Below are 20673 nucleotides of genomic sequence, written 5' to 3' on the forward strand. Positions count from 1 at the left end.
CTCCGCCCGAGGGTCTTCACCAAGCTCATGGTGGTGGTGGCAGCATACATCAGGCGAGGGGGGGGGGGAGATTCACGACTACCCCTACCTGGACGACTGGCTGATCCGGGCATGCTCTCCCGAGCTTTGTCACCTGCCACACTCTCCACAGGTTGGGCTTCTCCCTGAATTTCAAGAAGTCACACCTGACGCCATCCCAACAGCTCCAGTACATCAGGGCTGTGTTGGACACGTCCTTGGGGAAGTGTTCGCCTCCCAAGGTAGGGCTCATCACATTGTGCAGATGATGGACCACTTTCAACATGCCCAGTGTCTCCCGGCTTTCGAATTCTTAAGGTTGCTCGGCCTCATGGCATCCTGCATTTTTCTGGTGCCAGAAGGCAGGCTGCAGATGAGATCCCTGCAGTAGGCGCGCAAGGTGCAGTTCTCTGGCAAGATGTCAGATCCTGTTCAGATTCCACTCTCGGTCTCACAGGATCTTCTCTGGTGGGCCAACGAAGGGAACCTGATGAGGGGGGGAACAGTTTTGGCAACCGTGGGCAGAGGGGACGGTAGAGACGGATGCTTCCCTCACAGGATGGGGCACTCGTGCCAACGACTTGACCGCCAGCGGTCGGTCTCCGTCGGAGTCCAGACTCCCCATCAATTTGTTACAGCTGTGGGTCATCAGGCTAGCCTTGAAGGCATTTCTTCCCCCTGTACAGAGGAAGAGTGTCCTGATCATGACGGACAACAGGGTGGCCATCCCTTACCTCAACAAAAAGGGAGGGGGGGGGTAGGCTCACTTCCGTTGTGCAGAGAGGCAATGCAGCTCTGGTTCTGGGCCATCTAGCAGGACATTTCGATCTCGGCAGTTCATCTGGCCGGAGACGACAATGCGGTGGTGGATGCTCTGAGCAGGCAGAGCACTGTCTCCTCGAGTGGGAGTTGGCTCCTGGAACTGTCCATCTGCCCTCCACGCCATCTTCCCCAAAGAGAGGATATGCTCTCTCGCGCAGGGGAGGAGGGGTTTTTGGGGGCGGTCAGGTTCTCCATCCAGAGGTCAAGACTCTCAGCCTTCATGCTTGGTATCTGAAAGGTTGAGGCATAAGGATTGGGACCTCCCGGATGATGTGATGGAGGGGTTGCTTTCGGCCAGGCGGCCTGCAACAAAATCACTGTACCGTTGGGGTAAGTTCTGCGACTGGTGCAGGGATCACAATGTTGATCCTTTTTTTGTGCTCCATTCCTATGGTTTTCTTTCTTGCTTTCTTTGGCCCACAGGGGCCTTCAAGTGGGTACAATTAAAGGTTACCTGGCGGCGCTGTCTGTCTTTAAGCGCTCGTCTGAAGAATGTTCTTAGTTTAAGATTCCTTTGATGTCCCAGTTTCTTAAAGGACTGACTAATGTATTTCTGCCGTCACCCTTCCAGTTGCCGGTTTGGGATTTGAATTTGGTTTTGAAATTTCTCATGGGTGCTCTGTTTGAACGTTTGCACTCTTGTCCTTTGAGATTACTGTCCTTCAAGACTGTGTTCTTGGTTGCGGTTACTTCCGCTCGCAGAGCAAGTAAATTGCAGGCCCTTTCATCTAAGCCACCCTTTACTGTGTTTCACAAGTGCAAGTACGTCCCTCTTTTCTACCTAAGGTAGTCTCTGAATATCATTTGAGTCAAAAAGGTGGTTCTTCCATCTTTCGATCCTCCTCCTCATCCTGGTAAGGAAGAGGAGCGTCTCCATCGGTTGGATTATAGGAGAGCTCCTAGCTTTTACATTTCTAGGATGTTCAGGGTCAGAGCGGACGATCAACTCTTTGTAGTATATGCTGGACATGGATTGGGCCAGGATGTTACCAAACAGACCTTGTCCAGGTGGATTATCCTTCCCATTACGGAGTGTTACCCGTTGGCGGGTAAAGACCCTCCTGATGGGTTGAGAGCTCATTCCACCAGGGGCGTGGCTACTTCCAGCGCCCTCCAGCGGGGTGTTCCTATTAGGAATATTTGTGATGCCGCTACTTGGGTCTCAATCCATACATTATTTCCTGGATACAATCCATAGTCAGGATATGGCTTTTGGGAAGGCGGTTCTTTATTCCGCAATCTAATTGGGTACTCTTAATTCTTTTCCCTCCTCAATTTACTGGTACTGCTTTGGGAGTCTGTCAAAGATGTGGAATGCCTTAGAGGATACAATTCATTCGAAGAACAAGTTACTTACCAACTGGAAATGTTCTTTCGACTCGATGTTCCTCCAACGCATTCCACATCGCCCCCCCAGCCTGCCCCTCAGGAGAATTTCCTATGCGATTGCAACTTCCGTTTCTGCAAGGCTAAGTGCATTCCAGCAGGCATCAGACTGGTGCCACACGTTCTGGTGGAAGAAACTTCTGTGGCTATGGGCCCCATGCGCCCTATTTATAACATCCAGTGATGTCGCCCTCGACGGAGGCCTTCGAGGGACATGGACCCGATGCCATCGACGCAGGACGCCCTCTGCCGAAAAAGTTTCCGAAGTGCACAGCTGTGGACATTAAATGTCAAAGATGTGGAATGCGTTGAAGGAACATCCAGTCGAAAGAACGTTACCAGTTGGTAAGTAACTTGTTCTTCCGCCCTCCAATAGGTTGGGAAATCTGAGGAAACTGCAGGGAGTTGCTGTCCTGGTAAAGTTTATTCTTGTGATCCCTCAGGCCATGTTATATGCAAGACAGTTACAACTACACCTGAGATAGTCTTGGTGACCAAACAGATTTCCACTCCTACATTCGGTTCTCCAGTGGCGGATGGAAGAGGGGAACCTAGTGCCATTCACACCCCCACCACCGCCGAGGGAACAGAGTACAGATGCATCGCTTCTGGGATGAGGAGCTGTTCTCACGCCGTGGGAAATCCACAACCTTTTGGGGCTGGGCGATCGGGGTCTGCACATAAATTACCTGGAGTTGAAAGCTATCTTTTGGGGAATTAAGGCTTTCCAACCGGAATTAGCTGGGTGATCTAGACGGACAACACTACTGCGATACTTCTACCTGAAGAAGTAGGGTGGTAAGTGATCTCCAAAGCTTTGTCGCCTGGCGATGGAGATTTGGGTCTGGTATCTGGGGAACACAATATTGCCTGTGGCATCCATCTGCCAGGGGAGGAAATGATCAGGGCGGATGCATGAGTCGTTTGACCCACGCACGGCACAAGTGGAAGATCAACCACAAGACTCTACCCACACTTTTCCAGGTGTGGGTGCATGCCGATTGTGGATCTGGTTCCCAGCCATGTCTGCCCATCTTCTTCCACGTGGGCAGCTCCTCAAACGTCAGCAGGCACGAAAGTTCAAATGTATTGCTTGTTAGGCCAGGGAAAAACAATACATTCTCGATCTCTGACCCAATGTGCGCCTGGTACTGCAGACGTGGGCTAAGAAGAGAGCTTGAGGCCATTGCTTTGAACTAACTACAACTCGATTCCAGACGCGTTGGCAGCCTCCCAAGACTTGCCACCCTCGTTTTAGCTGTGTTTTATCCCACCGGGCAGGACTTCACAGCATTCAGATTGTCGTGTAAAAGAAACATGGAACTGTTGGATCATGTATTAAATCCTTTGTTCAGAGAATCCCAGTGCTTGAGATGGTTCCTGAATGGACAGTTTGCACAGGAAGATTCTTCAGGATAGTCCCCACTTAGCCTTCATCCCCATTGCTTTGTGATATACGGGAACGTTGTTTGACCTCAGTAAGGCCATGCAAAGCGGAGGTGTTAAAATTCAATTAGTTAATTTTTAATTCCTCAGACATTCAGGATTGTGGGCTTGGTTCATAGATAGATGAGCCTGCAGATTTGGTGGTGGTACTCTGCTTTTGTTACTTATATAAGTGGACTTTGAAGCATGCAAGGCTAGTCAGGGAAGATGTATTTGGGGATGCACTCCCTAATGTTTCCCATGCAAAACTGATTTACATTACTAATCTTGCTAACACTGTCTTTCTTGTCCACGTTTCATCCTTACTGCTAATACAGATCCAGTCAAAATGGTTGCAGGCCTATTCAGTCCAACGGACAGGTTTGTCCTTTTACGAGGCTTGTATGTAGCATTTAAGTTCTTGTGGTAGTTTTGAAAAACATTGTTTTTTGTCCTTAATTATTAAAACCCTACATTTTGTGGTCTCTCTACTGAACCCTTTGAACTTTTCCAGTGTTGGCTTTCTTTTCGGCAATACTCCTCATGAGTTGGAATGGTCTGATATAAACCTTGTCCAATAACTGGTCTCCATACTTTTATGCATTGGGATCACCGTTTTTAAATTTCAATTTAGGACCTGGGTGCCTGAAGTTATGCCTTACTGTTTCAATATATTTGTCCATCTGGTATGGCTTGTTGTGATGGCCAGTTCTCAGGTTTTCTTGGTCGTGGATTTTTCCATAGATGGAGCGGGTTAATTTGTTTTGAAATGTCATTGCACACTGATTTTCCTTTTGAGATCTTATTGCTCACTACTTGATTGATTAGTGATTTCTTTTGGATTGTTTGTTGCATTTTTTATATCGTAGAATCCTTACCTTACCAAGAATGGAATCCTTACCTTACCAAGAATATTTTTTTAATTAACATGGAGATGGTGCCAGTCAGGTGGAGGCTCGAAATGCGGCCCTTAATCATCGGCCTGGTGGCATCTATTGCATTTGCACCTCCCGCTCTGCCCCCAAACGTAAACCTGCCTCTCAGCCCATCTTGCACTTTGCCAGCCCCATGCTACTCCCGATAGCTTCAAATGGAAATGGACAAGGAGCTTAAAGTAGTGCCCAATGCCATTTCTGTGCCAGCCATGTGTGGTTTTTTGTTTTCTCTCAATGAAGGGTCAGCTCACTGTATGCATGTAATTTCCCAAAATAAAAAAACAACTTCTAGCACCTTGTACGTTATGCTGCGGTGTTAATTGTTCTAGCTTTGCAGGTGAGCTTCACAGGCAGTAATCGCACAAGAGACCTTGTTAAAGGTAATCTGTCTGGTAGCGCCCAGGAAAGCCCAGCTGCCGGGGGTATTCTTGCTTAATTAGTGTCCTTTTCAAGGGCCATTGTCTTTATTCTGTGTTTTGGTAGTATCACCCATTTACTTAAAACTGTTTCATTGCAGGGTCATGACTGCTGTCCTATGCTGTTTAGCTGCGATGACAATGGCTCACTGGCATTTATTTCCAAGCTAGACATTCCAAAACAGAGCATTCAACGAAACATTTCTGCGATGGAGCGTTTCCGAAACATGGACAAGAGGGCCACAACTGAAGATCGCAACACTAACCTGGAGACTCTGCACCAAAACAGCATCACGTAAGTGTTCTCAAGAAAGCTTGATCATTCTAGACCCTTGCCAACTTCCCAAGTGAGCCCATTAATGCGATCTGTAAATTGAAATAAATGAAGATAACTAATTATACATTTGTTAAGGAAATCTGCAGTTCTCAATCTGTTCTATGAATTTTGTTTTTAAAGCAGTTCAGGGTACGTTGAGCAAAATATTGCAGCTAGAAACCTCTTAGCATAGAGAAGCAATAATGCTCCCTCATAGGAATACAATACTATAATTTAGAATCTGACATTGTAAATGCTAAAACCACTTTCCTGAATATATAAGTATACCCAAAACTTTTGCCACTTTCAAGATTCATAGTCTTTCAATACCAGTGTTTTTGGGATCGGTAATATCCTTTTGACAGATTCATGTATTCTTGCATGAAAAATGTATCTTTGCATGGAGACGATTCATTTGTTGATGCTATGTATTAAGCGGTTTACATTTAATCTGTGTGTGGCTAACTTTGCTAATTAACCAATTTGACACTTAGTTGTCCAGCAGCATTGTCTGGTTATAAAGTACAAAAGTAAATGTAAAAAATGCTGTTTTAAAACATTATCTGGGAGTGCAAGAGGAACGCAATCCTACTTCTAACCAAAACCAAATTTGAACAAATTGAGACCTAGTGTTTGTAACATTTTGCAATTTTATTCTGGATAGGTGAACAGACTTAACACATTGCACCTGTATGGACAAAATGTAATTCAATTGAGCAAATTTGGTTTTGCAGGCAAGTGAAATTTCTAACATCATGGATAGGCTAGCCCATATGGAATGTTGACAGACTATGGTACTGAAGTCTACCAGTGTGGCAGCAGATAACGTGACAGATTTTTAAATTGTGATCATCTCCGATAAATAAGGACAGGGAGAGAAAAAATGTTCCTTGTGGTTAAAAATCTGAGGTTGCAAAATTTTGAATGGTTTGTGTTTCAGGAAACCACATTAGCATTTGCAACTTACCTGGTTGCCCTCTGTACTGTACTCTAAGTGTAGAATAATTGTATTTACTTTTTCAGCCAAGTTTCTGTCTATGAAGGTGATAAGAGTGACTGCCAGAAGTTTTGTACTACAGGTATTGATGGCGCAATGACCCTCTGGGACATCAAGGTATGTTCCTTTGCCTGTTCGCTTTTAATTTCTGATTACTTTGTTCCTACCAATTCTTTGTATCCGTTCTTCCAGTCTTGTTGACCAACATCATTTTCTCTTTCCTGTTGTGCTGTCATGTCTACAAACCATTCTAGGGCCCCTTTTTAGCAACACACATAGGATGAAAATAGCGTGATTTGTAGCTCTCTATATGCCTTTTCACATCTCACGTTTAACAACTTAAATGCCCATTTTGTAATTATAGTACGTAGTTTTCTTCCCTCCCCTGGTAACATCTGCCCCACTTCATTGTTCCACTACAATTGTCTCTTAGTTTGTTTTTGATTGTGTTCATTACGTTTGATACCATGTAACACTTTATAATATACATGCACTGTCCATGTATACCGAAATTTCTCTACCAAAACATTTTTTGACTTCGGTACATGAATATTACTTTGCGCGCTGCTTTCTGTCAATCGTTTTCTTCCAAATGATCAGAATATTCTGTACTGTGTTCCATCCCAGATCACATGTTTTGCTTTATTTAGAAACACTACGAAGTATTCGTTTCCTGTTTAGTTTCCACTGCACTATTAATTAATCTATTTTATTTTCCTCCTTGATTGTTTCCTAGTCGCTGTTAAAGGCTTTGTTCACTAATGCATACATCTGACTTGCTCCCTGTCTGCTGGCATTCCTTTTCCCCTAGTGCTTGGAGATTTTTAGGGATCCTTCCACCCATTGACACTCCTTTCATCACTGAGCTTCTCTTACCTAAAAGAACCATTGCGCTGTTTTAACTGTCTGTTGATTTCCTTTAGGCCCATTCTAGCCCAACTGAGAACTTACACCTGCTTCTTTTCAACCAACCATCTACCCCTTCCCTTCCCACTCACCCACCTACCCTCTTGCTCTGCACCATTTCTTCATTTTCTTTCACTTGCCTATTTTTTTTACCATTCATGTACCTTGACTTCACTCCATTCTTCCTTCTAATCGCTCTTCTTCCCTTCTCTCATAGCCTTCAGCTTCAACTTGGCATAACTTCTGCATCGCTCTGGCATCCTCGTAGTCCTACATCCCCTACGCATCTCTCAAATAAGCTGCTCCCAGAATCTCCAACATCTATCCTCCTCCCCTACCACACACCTGCTCCTAACCCCCACCTCATATAACTCTTTTGCCTCTGGAACGTGCATTCGCTCAGCAACAAGTCTCTCTACATCACTGACCACTGTGACTTTCACTTCTTTCTATCACAGAAACTTGGATCTCCTCTCATGACTCTTCTACACTAGTGATCCAACACAACTTTATTCGGCACTTGAAGCCATACAAGCATAAAACAATACATTTCAAATACAACTTCACCAATCACAATTCTAGTTCATCATAATCCATAATAGTTCATTTTAAAATCCCATAATTAAAAATACAATGCATACTACAACATGATATATCTATTTACAAAAAGATAAAACGGCCCAAAACCCAGGCACCGGGCACTACATGTTTCCTAGCGCATTCAAGCCACAGCATTCCAACTACTTTGATCTTAATAGCCAGGCTCGGTGTATGTATTTTGATACTGCAACCGGGTCCCTGGCATTTAAGCAGAGTTCCATGGCTTCTTGGGGCCACTGCACATTCCTGAGTTTAAACAGCAGTGCCAAATACTGCGGTCTCGGATCGCTACATCTACTGCAGAACAGTGCACAATCGATTAGCCGCCCCACAAGCTATACGTTATGTGCTGTTTCTCTCATTCCATCCAGCAGTGAAGGAAGCTGCCTTCAAAACGTTGATGCGTAGCTTTATGTACAGTGAGCAGGCATACCCTGGGCTAACGTTATCGAGGTACTCCTCAAACCCATGTGACAGTTTATGTCAGACACATTTGTCCTATACTCAGGACGGTGCAATCCTGCTTCATCTGGTTAACGCCATATCCTGGTAGGCTCACTTCACTACCATCTTGGATCCTGCTGTTACGCTCTGGGGTGTCTCCCATAGCACTATCAAACCCAATTTGCAGAGCTCTAGACGGACATACCTAAACCAGGGAAGGGAACACATGGGTTAGAAAGCTAGTTAGAGCCTGATGGTAGGGTGCTAGATGTTACCTTTGACCAGATCCTGAACCAATACAACACTGGTTTTAATGGACAGGACCCCTGCAATAGGGGGCTTGATGCACTCCATCGAAAGACTAGCCAGGGGGGGGGGGCCCATTGGTTGCATCAAGATCGCCCTAAGAAAAATCATTCTCTGAGACATCTAGGTGTGGAGCCCTTGGATGACCCCACAGCTCTGCTCTATAAAGGGCTGTCGGCAGAGCCTATGCTCTGTAAAGTTCATGACAGGTAATATTGCCCCTCTACCATGCGTGCTAAAGAATTTCTGCAAACCCCCACAGTATTTCTCCAGAGTCATTGCAGCCCTACAGTGTTGGTTCAGCCATTGGACACACTCTGAGAACCAAATACCCAGGTAATCCTACATGGCAACTTGTTCTAGGGTCTTACCTTCACATTAGATGCTCAACGGGACCCTCCTAGCCAACCAATGCCTGAAGGCCATTGCCTTTGTTTTATCGCTGTGATCTCTATCTTAAGGCACCTACACATCCCCATGAAAACAGCTAGTAGCTTTCCAAACATACTTTCTTCTGCCACTCGACCTGTTGGAACGGGCGGCGCTGTGGGGATCTGTATCAATAAGGCACTCAACAGTGCCCTTCTACCCCTCCCCCATCTGTCATGAGCTCTTCCTCTTTAGAATATGGCACTGGTCAACTCTCTCCCTGTTCGGTTTCCATATGAAGCCCCTGGTCCCCTCAACTCCTTCCTCCCTGATCTAACCCTTCTGCTATAGTCACTTCCTAATGCTCTCCCCATTATCATGCAGGGGGACTTTAACACTTTAATTCCCCCAAGCCCTCTGCAGCAACCTGCCTTGAAAGGAACTCCCTCCTATCGGACCACATCCTCCTCTTCCTCCATGACCAGCCTACCCACTCTGGCAGGACTCTTGCCCTTACCTTTCTCGCATTCACTCTCCTCCTCTGACCTCTCCATTGACCCCTGTCCCTATGATCACTCCATTGTTCACTGTAACATCTCGGTCTCTCCACCTTCTACACTTCATCTCACCTCTTCAGTTAAGAGAGGAATGTTGGGCAGGACATGTTTGCCCCTTACCTTGATGTAGTGAGTACCTCTCTCCTGTCTTTCCCCTATTCATGCATCTTCCATTGACCATTGCCTTTCACTATGCGCTTATGAATCCATTTGACCAAAACTCTCCTATTCGCATCTTCCTGTACCCAGCCTTTGATCATCTCTGAAATTCACGCTTACAAATGCACCGTGACTTGTGAAGCTTGCTTAAATTAGACACCTTCCCTATTCCTAGCCTACAAAAAATCACTTGCTGCACTAACTTCTGCACTTGACTCTGCCAACCCCTCCTACTTCACGAACCTAATCTCATTCCTTCGCAATCACCCACACAAACTTTTATCTACCTTCCAATCTTTGCTCACAACTCCAATCCAATATCCATTGCCGCCTCCTTTTCTGCTAATGACGTTGCCCCCTACATACTGTGGGTATTTGGCCATCTAGTGGCTGGTTAGGAGTATTTAAACTGGTTTTACCGAAACTGAAAACGTGGGCATCGTCCGGAGTGTTCCCTGTAAGCTTGTGCTACCACACAATGCTCATACTTTTGCGGTGTAGGTCGTCCTCCACAGATCAGTTTTCCTGCCATGGGCTCAATTAAGTGAAAGTGGAGAACAATATTCGAGGCCTTAGCAGAGTTTGAGGGATTTTTATAGGTGATTGTGCCTGACACAAGTCATATGAAAATGAACCATAGATAGGATAGTGTTTTAAAATTTGACATTTGGAATTTCAACATGTTGGAACCTAATGGAAAGGACTCCTTTTTACATTTATACACCTTATGCAAACCAAAGTTCTCATGGGTAGATTTAAAAAATAATCTGCGATAGGTGACTCACTGAAGACTTTAAGCTTGTAAAAGATGTGAGACACACAAGAGGGAATGGCTGACACCTCTTCGGTACAGATGGAAGGATCAGAAATTTTTGAGCCAAAATGGTGCCACGGCCAAACCTCTAAAATGGCCCCTTGCACCCCCTACACGAACATGCCTCGCTCACATACTGCAACTCATCCCAGCCGTCATGTCCAAGATGTGTGCCCTCTTTGCCCGACAGCAGGTAGAGCATCCACAATCAAAGGCGCAAAAACCTGGTGGCAAAATAGTTTCTGCCACCCTACTATACACTCAGTCAAGAGCCATGCCCCAGGTGGACTCCCATCAACAACCTCCAAATACTGGAAAATATAATTTGCCATATCCTTCTGTTATGAAGTCAAGGGACAGTTCAGCCTGTGGTGTGCACCCTACAAATTAACATTACATATGAAAAGTACTGTAGTCTATAACCCTGTGCATGAGGCTTTTTAAGTAGTGCATAATGTTTTTATCTCGCCACTAACAGTCCATTTTCCACTATGCTCAATTTCCTGATTCCTTCTCCAGTTCCCACCCTCTTCATTGTATGTATTTCACCACTCTCCCTGTTTCTCTTCCTTGATTTTACTTCCTATTTTTCTTCCTTCTGTTTTCAGATCTGCCAACCCATCGCTCACTGTTAGGGTTGATTTTCATTTTTATGATCAATCTTCTCACGTGTGAAACCCCCAGAACTTTTTGCAGGACTTGGTGATTATTGTTCCTTGTTCCTGGGTGAGTGGGAATGTTTTCCGCCTCTCAACCTTTCTTTTACTCTTTTTATGGGTGACGTTTTTATGTCTCTCCATAGTGTTTGTTTGGATTTATACTTCCCTATAACTGTTGGGCTTTATGAATTTTCCTATGGCAGCGTACAACATCTTATGGGCAGTGTTGTTGGGTTGCTCCTTGTTAGGGAGAATTCTCATAAATGTGCTAATTCCTCTCTACCTCAGTGACCCCCACCGCTTTTGCTGAACTTTAAGACTTTATACTTTTAATTCTATGGGTTTCCGCGTTTCTTTTGGTTTTTGGAGTCTGACAAACTCCATATGCATCTTTTTACATTGTGACACACAGCATTCAGTGCACTGGCACAGGGAAGTGTTTCAGATTTCCCAAAGGTTTAAATACCTTCTCTTGGATAAACTGTTTCCAAGAGCAGTGACGTGAAATGTACTTTATTTACATTTGTAACTTTCTCGACCCAGCACACACTATCTTACAATAGGGTATTGGAGGGGGTACTTAGTATCCCCTTTGTCAAGTTTCTCATGTAACATTTTTATGTTACCCATTCTACAATTAATGGCTGGTGGCAATGGTTTACTTTTTGCTTCCGTTGTGTGTTTTTTACTGCAGGCTGCTTTCGCAGCTGCAGTGAAGCACCCACGGGTGCCTATTTTCTCAAAATGGCCCGGTCTTCTGTTTTCGCCATGTCTTTGTGGAAAGGTCTTTGAGATTGACTCTGTGCGCCAAACCAGGTTCGGTCCCTTTGTTCGTTTTGTCTTTGATGGGATTCATGAGTGAAGCCTGCCTCTGGCTCCAGAGTGTCGGGCAGGAAGTGAGGGAGGTGCCCGAAACTCCCTGTGCTCAATTTCCTTTGTTACAGGAATGCAACCAAAAGTGATTGGCCAGCTGGATGTCTGGCCAGGACTGCCTCCCTGCTGTTTGACGGCAGCTAGGCTGGAATTAATGGGCGAATCCTGCATAAAAGGCAAAGCTTTTTGGCTTGGAAGGCAGTCGACCACTGGACGAAGGAATCCGAAGAAGAACTTGGAAGAGACGCCTGCTGCAACTCCTGGACTGTTGGTTTGCCCGGTGAAGCCGAGCTGCTGTGCTGAAGCTCCGTATTCGCCTCGACTAGAGAAGCCCTGCAAGGAAGACTTCTCCCCTTGAGTTGGTGGGACCAATCCACTCCAAAGTGAACTCGTCTGGATATCTTCTCGGAGCTGGCTGTACAAATTGACGTGCACACAGGTTGCCACATTATTCTGGTCGTCCTGTACTGGTCCAAAAGGTTTTGGCTTTCCAATCTTCAGAGTCTGAAATGTTGGGCACCATGGCCGCTGCCCAGATCTACTTCCAACAATAAGAAAAGGTACTACTCTCCCCATCCCACAATCACTGTCCTTGGGTGCTTGTCTCCTGAGGACTTGGTATAAGGTCATCTTGGTCTATCAGACACAAGTATTACTATCCTCAAAGCAGCCAGGAAGTGCAGCACGAGGGCTCAATATAGTAGAAGGTGGCCATTGGTGTCATAAAGCACAAAATGTCTCATGAGGCCTCACATGATGATGTAATGAGCTTCATTACGAACCTTGCTGCAACAAGAGTTTGTGGATTTCTGTAAGACCTACTTAGCAGCAGTAGAGGCTTACTTAAAAATAGATCAGACATTCTTCTTGTCAAACCATCTGGTGATCATGCACTTCAGCGGGCTGATGTGCTGCTGCAGGAACCGAAGTGCCAGGGAGAGGAACACCAGATTCGGAGTGCATTACTTGTAAGCTGGCCAAGAGCTCCAGGAAGATCCTCCGGACTCCCAGGAAGCAGGACTGACCAAGCCTGAGCCACCTCAACAGAGTGCTGGACCTCGGATGCAAGGAAAGCCCATCTCGATAGCCAGAAACGGCAGTGGTGCTATTTGCAGTAGACTCGAGGAGCTGAAACACCGAAGTGCCACTTGTTTGAATATTGCCGGTTGCTGTCTTTGACCGTCCCGTTGCAGTGCAGTAGTTCCCAGAAGTCCTCCCTCTTGTCCCCATGACTGAGGACCAGGAACAACAGGATCTGCAGAGCTTCACAGGAACAGAAGTCATCTGCCACATTTTTTCTTCTAACCAAAGGTACTGTATGAGAACGTGCCTCTTGTGGTGTAGCCTTGCCTGTTCTCAGTTGAGACTTGTCTTGGTTGCTCTGTAGAGTTGTTTGCATCTTCTACTACTCACAAGTCTAACAGCTTGTGGCCCTACATTGATTCTTATTTTCTACAGACTTCCAAAACCTTGTGCAAGACTTTTACTTGCCTTAAGAAGTGCTTCAGCACACCTAGACTTTTGCCCAATTGACATTGGCCTGGCCTGGCTCCCTGAATGACTCTTCTCCTCTCGGATTGTGTGTTTTGCCTTCCTTCCAGCAAAGGGTTAACTTACTTTTCAGTGGGGGGTTTCAAAAAGTACTTGCCTGCTTCAGAATATTTGTTTGATCTCTTGTTTATTCTAATAACCCTTTTCATTGACACTCATCTCAGTATTGCTCTAAATGCAACAGTAATATATAAATGTCCACAGCGTCCTAGCTATTTGTCACCCGGTGGTGTAGGAAGTGTTTGTGTGCCATCCCCAATGGGTATTTGCTGATTTAGAGAAACTAACAGTGTGTATTTTGAAGTGTATTTTTGTGTTGCTATTAGATTGCTCCCTTCTGAAGAAGGCTTATTCAAACTAACTGTTCAATTAATAATTGTTTAATCAAGAAACCTTGAGTGTAAGTGTTTATTCGGATACATGTCACTGTGAATCCTTGTGTAACTACCCTACTGCTCACATTGACCCCTATTGAGATGAGCCTGGCTGCTTAACCACACTACCAACCTGTGTAGTACAGACTTGTACCAAAAGTTGGGTTCGTATTACCAGGAGGCTACGGTTATTGTAGTGCACCCAAAGGGTACTATCCCAAATCTTTACCTAACACTCCTTGGGCTTCCCTTTGTATTTTCTCTTGATTTTACCTTGTGTGAACTACTGGTTCCAAGGTTAAAGGGAGGAAGTTCGATCCCCTTTACAATTTATATGCGAGACCAGCACACCCCACCTTATGTGGGGCACAGGGGAGATGCATGGTATCCCCCTTTCTCACTGGCCAGTAACATATTTGTTACTGTGGCAAGCTAACTCTTACGGCTGGTGGCAGTGGATATACTTTAATTTCTTTTTAGTTAATATTACACTTTCACTAAATACCTTCAACTCTCCCTCCGTAAAAACCTTCCCACTTGAGCTCTACACTCCTCCTCAAACTCCCTCGGGGTCAGTTGCAACGAGTCGGGGGTAGATCTCTTTCCTCAGCTGGGGCCTCCCTCTGGAACAGCCTCCCTGCCACTCTGAAACTTGAGGAGAATCATCTCCGGTTCCGGAAGCACCTGAAGACCGTCCTCTTTGCTTCTGCCTTCGCTCATCCTCTCCCCTGCTGATCTGTCTGCTTCGGCTCCGTGCACCTGGCTACCCTCTGACTTCGGGCCCAGGTCCCTGCCCACCCAGCCACACACCCTCACTGCCTCCTGGCAACCCTTGCACTTGGGTCTGTAACCCTACAGCCCCCTTACCTGCACTTATCAGACACCCCTTGTCTGCGCTTGAAACCCTGCACTTGCCACCTTGCTGGCTGCAGTACCACTTGTTGTTTTATCCTTTGCTCATCCACCTTGCTGGCTGCAGTACCACTTGTTGTTTTATCCTTTGCTCAGCCACCTTGCTGGCTGCAGTACCACTTGTTGTTTTATCCTTTGCTCAGCACTTTGCACCACTCCCCTCTCCCTTGGACTTTTCCCCCTTCCCTCTCCCCTGCACTTGCGCATTCTCAATGTCACTGTGCCTAGTAAGATCTTTGTTTTTGTCCTCCCTTGATCCCCTCCCTTGCCTCGTTGCGCTCAGTGCGATACAAATAAAATATCCTATCAATGTCATACACGAAGGTTGTCAAACCAGCCGCAGTAATGCACCGAAGGGTCACCATTCTGCTAGAAAGGTGGCTTCTTTCTTTTATTGCCATTTGTAGCATGCTTGTCCTTGCTTGTGTCTTCTACTGTCCTAGGTGAGGGAGGTCTTGGTTGAAGTTTTGTCTTTGGCAGGAACCCTTTGTGTTTCCCGCCGAGGCCTCAGTGTGTCTGTGAAGGCAAGAAGTGAAGGAGTAGTCCCAAGACTTTGCAGCCCTTGGTCATCTGGTTGCCTGAAAAGAGCCAGTTCCTACTGGGGAGCTGGCTGTCCTGATTGGACTGTAACTGCAGGGAGAGTTTGCAGAAGTTGTGTGTGGGTTCCTGTGTAAATGTCCAATTCTGGAGGCTGAAGACCAGTCGACCACTGTGGCTGAATCTGAAGAGGAAGAGAAGACAGCTGTAACTGATTTCAGCGTCCGGATATGGCTGCTGTGTAACCAGAACCTGTTCTGACCCTTTCTTCCATGCAAATTAGGAGTCCCAGAGATGGCTACTACGACCCAGAAACCGTGGGAAACACTTCACTTGTGCATAAGAGCTTTACAAATAAACAATTACAACTGGGACCCTTCAGTCTTGAGACGACCTGCAACACGAGCCATCCCACAACGTGCTCCGACCGTCCTGGGCTGCAAGCAGTCAATACCCTGGGACCTCGAGCCTGAGTGCTATGCAATGTCTTCCGAAGTCTGATTCCCACTAAACTGTGTTGGGTTCCTGCTGGGTCTCCAGAGACACCATTTGAATCCTTGGAGTCCCCTCACCAGAGTGCAGGACCAGAATAGCGAGGGGAATCTGACCGGTGACAACCTTCCTTCATCTTGTACCTGTGAAAGGGCGCCATATCCAAAGGGCCGCGAGAAACACTGAAGAATCCTTTGTTAGGAGCCTTTTCTATCGACTGCTGCTGCAAGTTCCCATCCAGTGTCCATTTTCATCACCGCAACCAAGAATCCAGAGACCGGGTCCTGTGCTGCTGCATCGTGAAGGTGTCCATCTGCAAGCTCTTATTCACTGCCGAGGTACTGTGTAGTCTTGGATAATTCTTACCTAAAGTTTTGTGGCTGAGTGGGTGATTCTTTTGTTTGGGAGTTTGCCCATACCGTGTGCCCAGGCCTAATGCTGAAACGCATCTAGGGAGCCTTCTACAGAATCCCTAAACACTTTCTACTATCTCTAAAATCTGTACTTACTTGCTTGGTGAGATATCCTGTGGAACTCTGACATTCCTGCATCTGAGCCCCATCTTAACCTGCCTACTGTTGACCACTAGAGTCCCTCTTCTGCCTCTGAGATCACTCATGCATTAGAATAGGGAAGGCCTTCAAAGTATAAGGCCTCTGACTAGAAAATATAACCAGTGTTGCAATATGCTTGTAAAGGCATGGGTGTGTAACTTTGATTCCTGAAACAGAATAAGTTACGAAGTGTCACGAAGTTCTTACTTACCTGTGAGTGGCTTGTTGCCCCTCTGAAAGGTATAACCAGTTATTTACTTACCTTTGAATTCTGTTCCACCTTCTAGAAAGCAATTGAGTTGGTATTTATTATTCCTGAAAGTGAATACGCGTAAAAGTCTACCAGTAGGATTTACTCGCCTTGGATAGCTGCTGCCATTCTAAACGTGTACCATTGGGTTTTGCTTACCCTGAACTGCTTAGTACATTTCTAAAAGTCTTACAGATGTCTCACTTAGCTTAGAGTTGCATAATGCCCCTCTGAAAAGTATATTGAGTTCTTACTTGCCTTCGAATTGTGTACCACTCTTCTGCAAAGTAACCTTGGTATAACTATTCCTATAATCGAAATTGTGTAAGAGTTTGACCAATATGATTGTACTGATCTTGAATAGCAAAGTGCCATTTGAAACATGTATCCCGAGTTCTTATCCACGAGTAGCTGACTGCCCCTCTGAAAACTGTTATTTGCCTTTGAACAGTGTTCTGAAAAGTAATCTGAGTTTTCTATGTCTTAATTTCTCTTTTTGTAGTTCACCCAACAAAAAGAACGATTTTCTTTTTCAGCCAATTTTGGGCGGCCTACAAAAAGCGAAAACCCACATTGTCTCGCCCACCCTCCCCCAACAGGATTTGTTCAAAATCCTGGGTTTCACCCCCAAACCTCAGTCCCTCCGCACTCCCCACACTCCCCAAAAATAAACACCCAATGCGCACAAATAACACACAAACACTTACCCGTTCTCCGTCGCGGCCACTTCCAGGTCCTGGCGTGCCTGTCAGCCCCTGCATGCACTCGTGTGCGTCGCAGGGGCTGACAGTTCCATTTAGAAAGACCGTTCTGTGCGGTCAGAGTGGTTTTTATAAATAGATTCGTTTTTTTATTTTTTATTGGTTTTTCGAAACCGGTCTATTGACCCAATACTAGTAGTGTAAGTGTATCCATTCTGAAATAGAATAACTTATTCAAGTGGCCAGGTACACCTTTAAGAGTGTTGGTGTAACTATAGTATTCCTAAAACAGAATAACACTGTTCTGCTCACCTTGAATTGCATACTGCTATCCTAAATAAGGTTTATACTTTGGTTTGCATGCCATACGTATTCTGATGGTTTTTATAATTGTGTTTATGAATAATAATACTTGGCTTTCTAAAGAATTATTTGCCTGTGATTTATAAAATAAATCATTATTTTTACAATACATAGTGTTTCTTTGGACCCTATTTATGCTACAATTTCTTTGAACCAGACTACAGCCCACCCTACCCTTATGATAAGCCTGGCTGCTCTGTTATTGCTACCATTATCTCAGGTGGGTACAGCCTTCTACTAAGAGTTGGAGTTTCTGTATTGCCCAAGGTATAGTTGTACTTTAGAAAAACTGTCCCAACACTTGAAACAAATGCTTTTGTCTTGTTTGACACCACCTTTTTCCGCCTTTGTCCTTGTTGCGTTAATATTGAATTCCCTTTAATTTCTCGCCCTGTCTACTGCTCGCTCTGTCATGGTTTCCTCATATTGTGCTTTCTTACATTCTGACCACATTTCCACTGTCTATTGTCTTTTTCTTTAACACTCTGCCTTCCTTTTTATTTTTCATTCAATTCCCTACTTTCCTTATTTCTTTTGACACTTGCTTTTCTTTCCACCCTTCTTTCTTACTTCAGACATGCCGATGAACATTTGATTTTGCTAGAGGATTTGCATTACTCTGACAGTGACCCATCCAACCAACCCCAACCTTGTCATTGTCTTAATCGTTTTTTGTAGCTGTTTTTGGATAGATGTATTTTTTTCTATTTCATTATAATAATCCACAAACCCATGTTATTCTGTAAAGGATGAAGCAGACAGCCAAGGGATTATAGAACTAAACAGCCTTTATTCAGGATATTGGGAAAAAAAATAATAGCCGAGTTCTGAATTAGCCTTCTTTCTGTAATAAGGATGAACCTTGATAAAGTGACAACTAGTCTTCAAATGCCCAGAGCGTGTGTGTGTCTCTCTCGCTCTCTCGCGCTCGCGCTCGCGCTCGCTCTCTCTCTCTTCCCCCCGCCCCCCTATTTTGCAAGAGATCAGGAAAGACACACAGTCCGTCATTTGTTTCACCCTTATATGGGGGCTGGAGTTGGTTGGACCAATCGGGGAGGTTTTGGTCTGTTTTTCTATAAATATCCCCATAAGCCCTGCCCCCTTTCTCTTTGAGCGAAGTTTGCCATATTGCATCTCCCGTCAAAGCCGGAAAACCGCAGGGGCCCCCTGCCTCCAAGCAAGCCGGTACAGCTAAACCTCTCGGAGCGTTGTTGCTCAACAAGGAAGGTGAGTGACACGTGCGTAAGGGGAACCGGGGAATGTTCACTGCCCCGTTAGCGTCTGTTGTGTTTTCCCGCTGGTTTGGGAAGGAAGAAGCGTGGTATGCAGCTGGAGGGGACAGGGAAGCCCGTACAGCACTGTTATCCTCGGCTGTGTATTCCTGCTTGTCGGGAAAGGTAGTCGAGGGATATGTAGGAAACGGGAGCGGGAACTGCCAGGTCACTGTCGTTCGTGTCTCCTGTGATTTCGCCTCCATCTGACTCGCTGCCGTCACCCACATGTTTATTAACCCCGGGAAGCAAGAGACGACATTGTTTTTCCCACTCAGACTGTCTCCCTTCGTTACCGCGGTGCTTCGACTTCCGCAGCCCCTCATCTGCCCTTTTTCCCTGCACTCCTCAATGTTCAGTCCTCTCAGTTCACTCATTCCAATGGCTAAACTGACAGATGTGGAGAACCAAAGGTTCGTTTTAATTCTGGCTCACTTGCTACAGCCAATGTGACCTTAGGCAAATCCCATTTGTTTGGTGTCGAAGGTTTCCACTTTTTGTGGTTTCATCTATGTGCTGATTACATGATTGTTGCAGACTTTCATGTTGTGTTGGGTGATGGTATAACTTTCTGCCAATGCACATGCCTCTACCAGCGCAGAGCCCTCTATGCTTTGCCGCCAGTTGTGCTACTTTCTATTCCCATGCTCCTTCCCCAGCTCTGCCTCCTGGGTTTTTTCTTTTTGTTTAACTCCTGTTTGCAAGTATTTGCCTTTCTGTCTCAATCACTAAGCTTAGCCCTTCTTTCCCCTATTCCTTCAGTCCTTCTTGTGTCTGCAACTCATGATTTTTTAAAAAAACTTTTTACACAACCTTTGTCCTACTATTGATAACAGGTGGGTTGAACAATAACCGAGACTAACTATTTAATATTCTTACACCTGGGGGTGGTAGATCCAACTTCCTGTGAGTGCATCAAGTAGTGCCTCGCGCTACTTTCCATGATGCCCATAAGCAGGCCCAGTAAAGCCAAGGTTTGAGTTCTATGTAATCTGATATAATTTGTTTATTTGTTTCAATTTGCAAGATTACATTCTGGGTATTTTTGGGAAGATTTTTTCTATTTTCATTCAGCCCTTAATTCTGCTCCATACATTGCTGCTCACCATGCCTGTATTCAGTAGATAACCTGGGGTGGGTAGAGACCTCGATTGCCCTGTGATCGAGTACATTTTGCCATTGACTTAGCATTGTTTCTAAAATTAGGTTTGATTCCTCAAGCTGGTCAGCCCTTTTACAATAGCTCGAAGCTTATTCCTAAGTAGTCATGCTTGGGCCACCTCTTCTATGTTACATCCATCCATAATTTCAGGATAGGCACTTTTTTGGGATGGGTGGAAGATCATAGTTTTTGTTTTTACAAGATTTAACTCGAGGCCTTTATCCTTGCAAGTTTCAGTAAAGGCCACACATTGTTTTCTTACCCCCGAGGGAGTTGGAGGGAGAAGGATGGCGGAATTGGCTAATAATAATAATGCAATCCTATTGCCACCAAGTCTAGGAGCATCAGACTGAAGCTGAAGTATACGATCAATAAGACTATTGATAAAAATGCTGGAAATGATGGGGGAGGGACACCACTCTGCCGGACATCCTTTTCTACCTTGAAAGATGAGGTTGTTCCATGCCAAATGCCAACATTTTGATTGTGTATGGTGAATTTACA

At 45.3% G+C, this 20673-nt stretch overlaps 1 protein-coding gene across 1 annotated transcript in view; it reads left to right on the top strand.

The window, feature by feature from the left end:
- ARPC1A (actin related protein 2/3 complex subunit 1A) overlaps nt 1–20673 on the top strand; it is a 318664-nt gene that overhangs the window by 251249 nt on the left and 46742 nt on the right. The window contains exons 8-9 of the mRNA XM_069645561.1: nt 5104–5297; nt 6342–6432. Of these exons, the coding sequence (XP_069501662.1) occupies nt 5104–5297; nt 6342–6432 (285 nt within the window). The remainder of the gene's footprint in view (nt 1–5103; nt 5298–6341; nt 6433–20673) is intronic.

Source organism: Ambystoma mexicanum, chromosome 2p, assembly GCF_040938575.1.
Source record: "Ambystoma mexicanum isolate Mex_15411 chromosome 2p, UKY_AmexF1_1, whole genome shotgun sequence".
NCBI lineage: Eukaryota > Metazoa > Chordata > Amphibia > Caudata > Ambystomatidae > Ambystoma > Ambystoma mexicanum.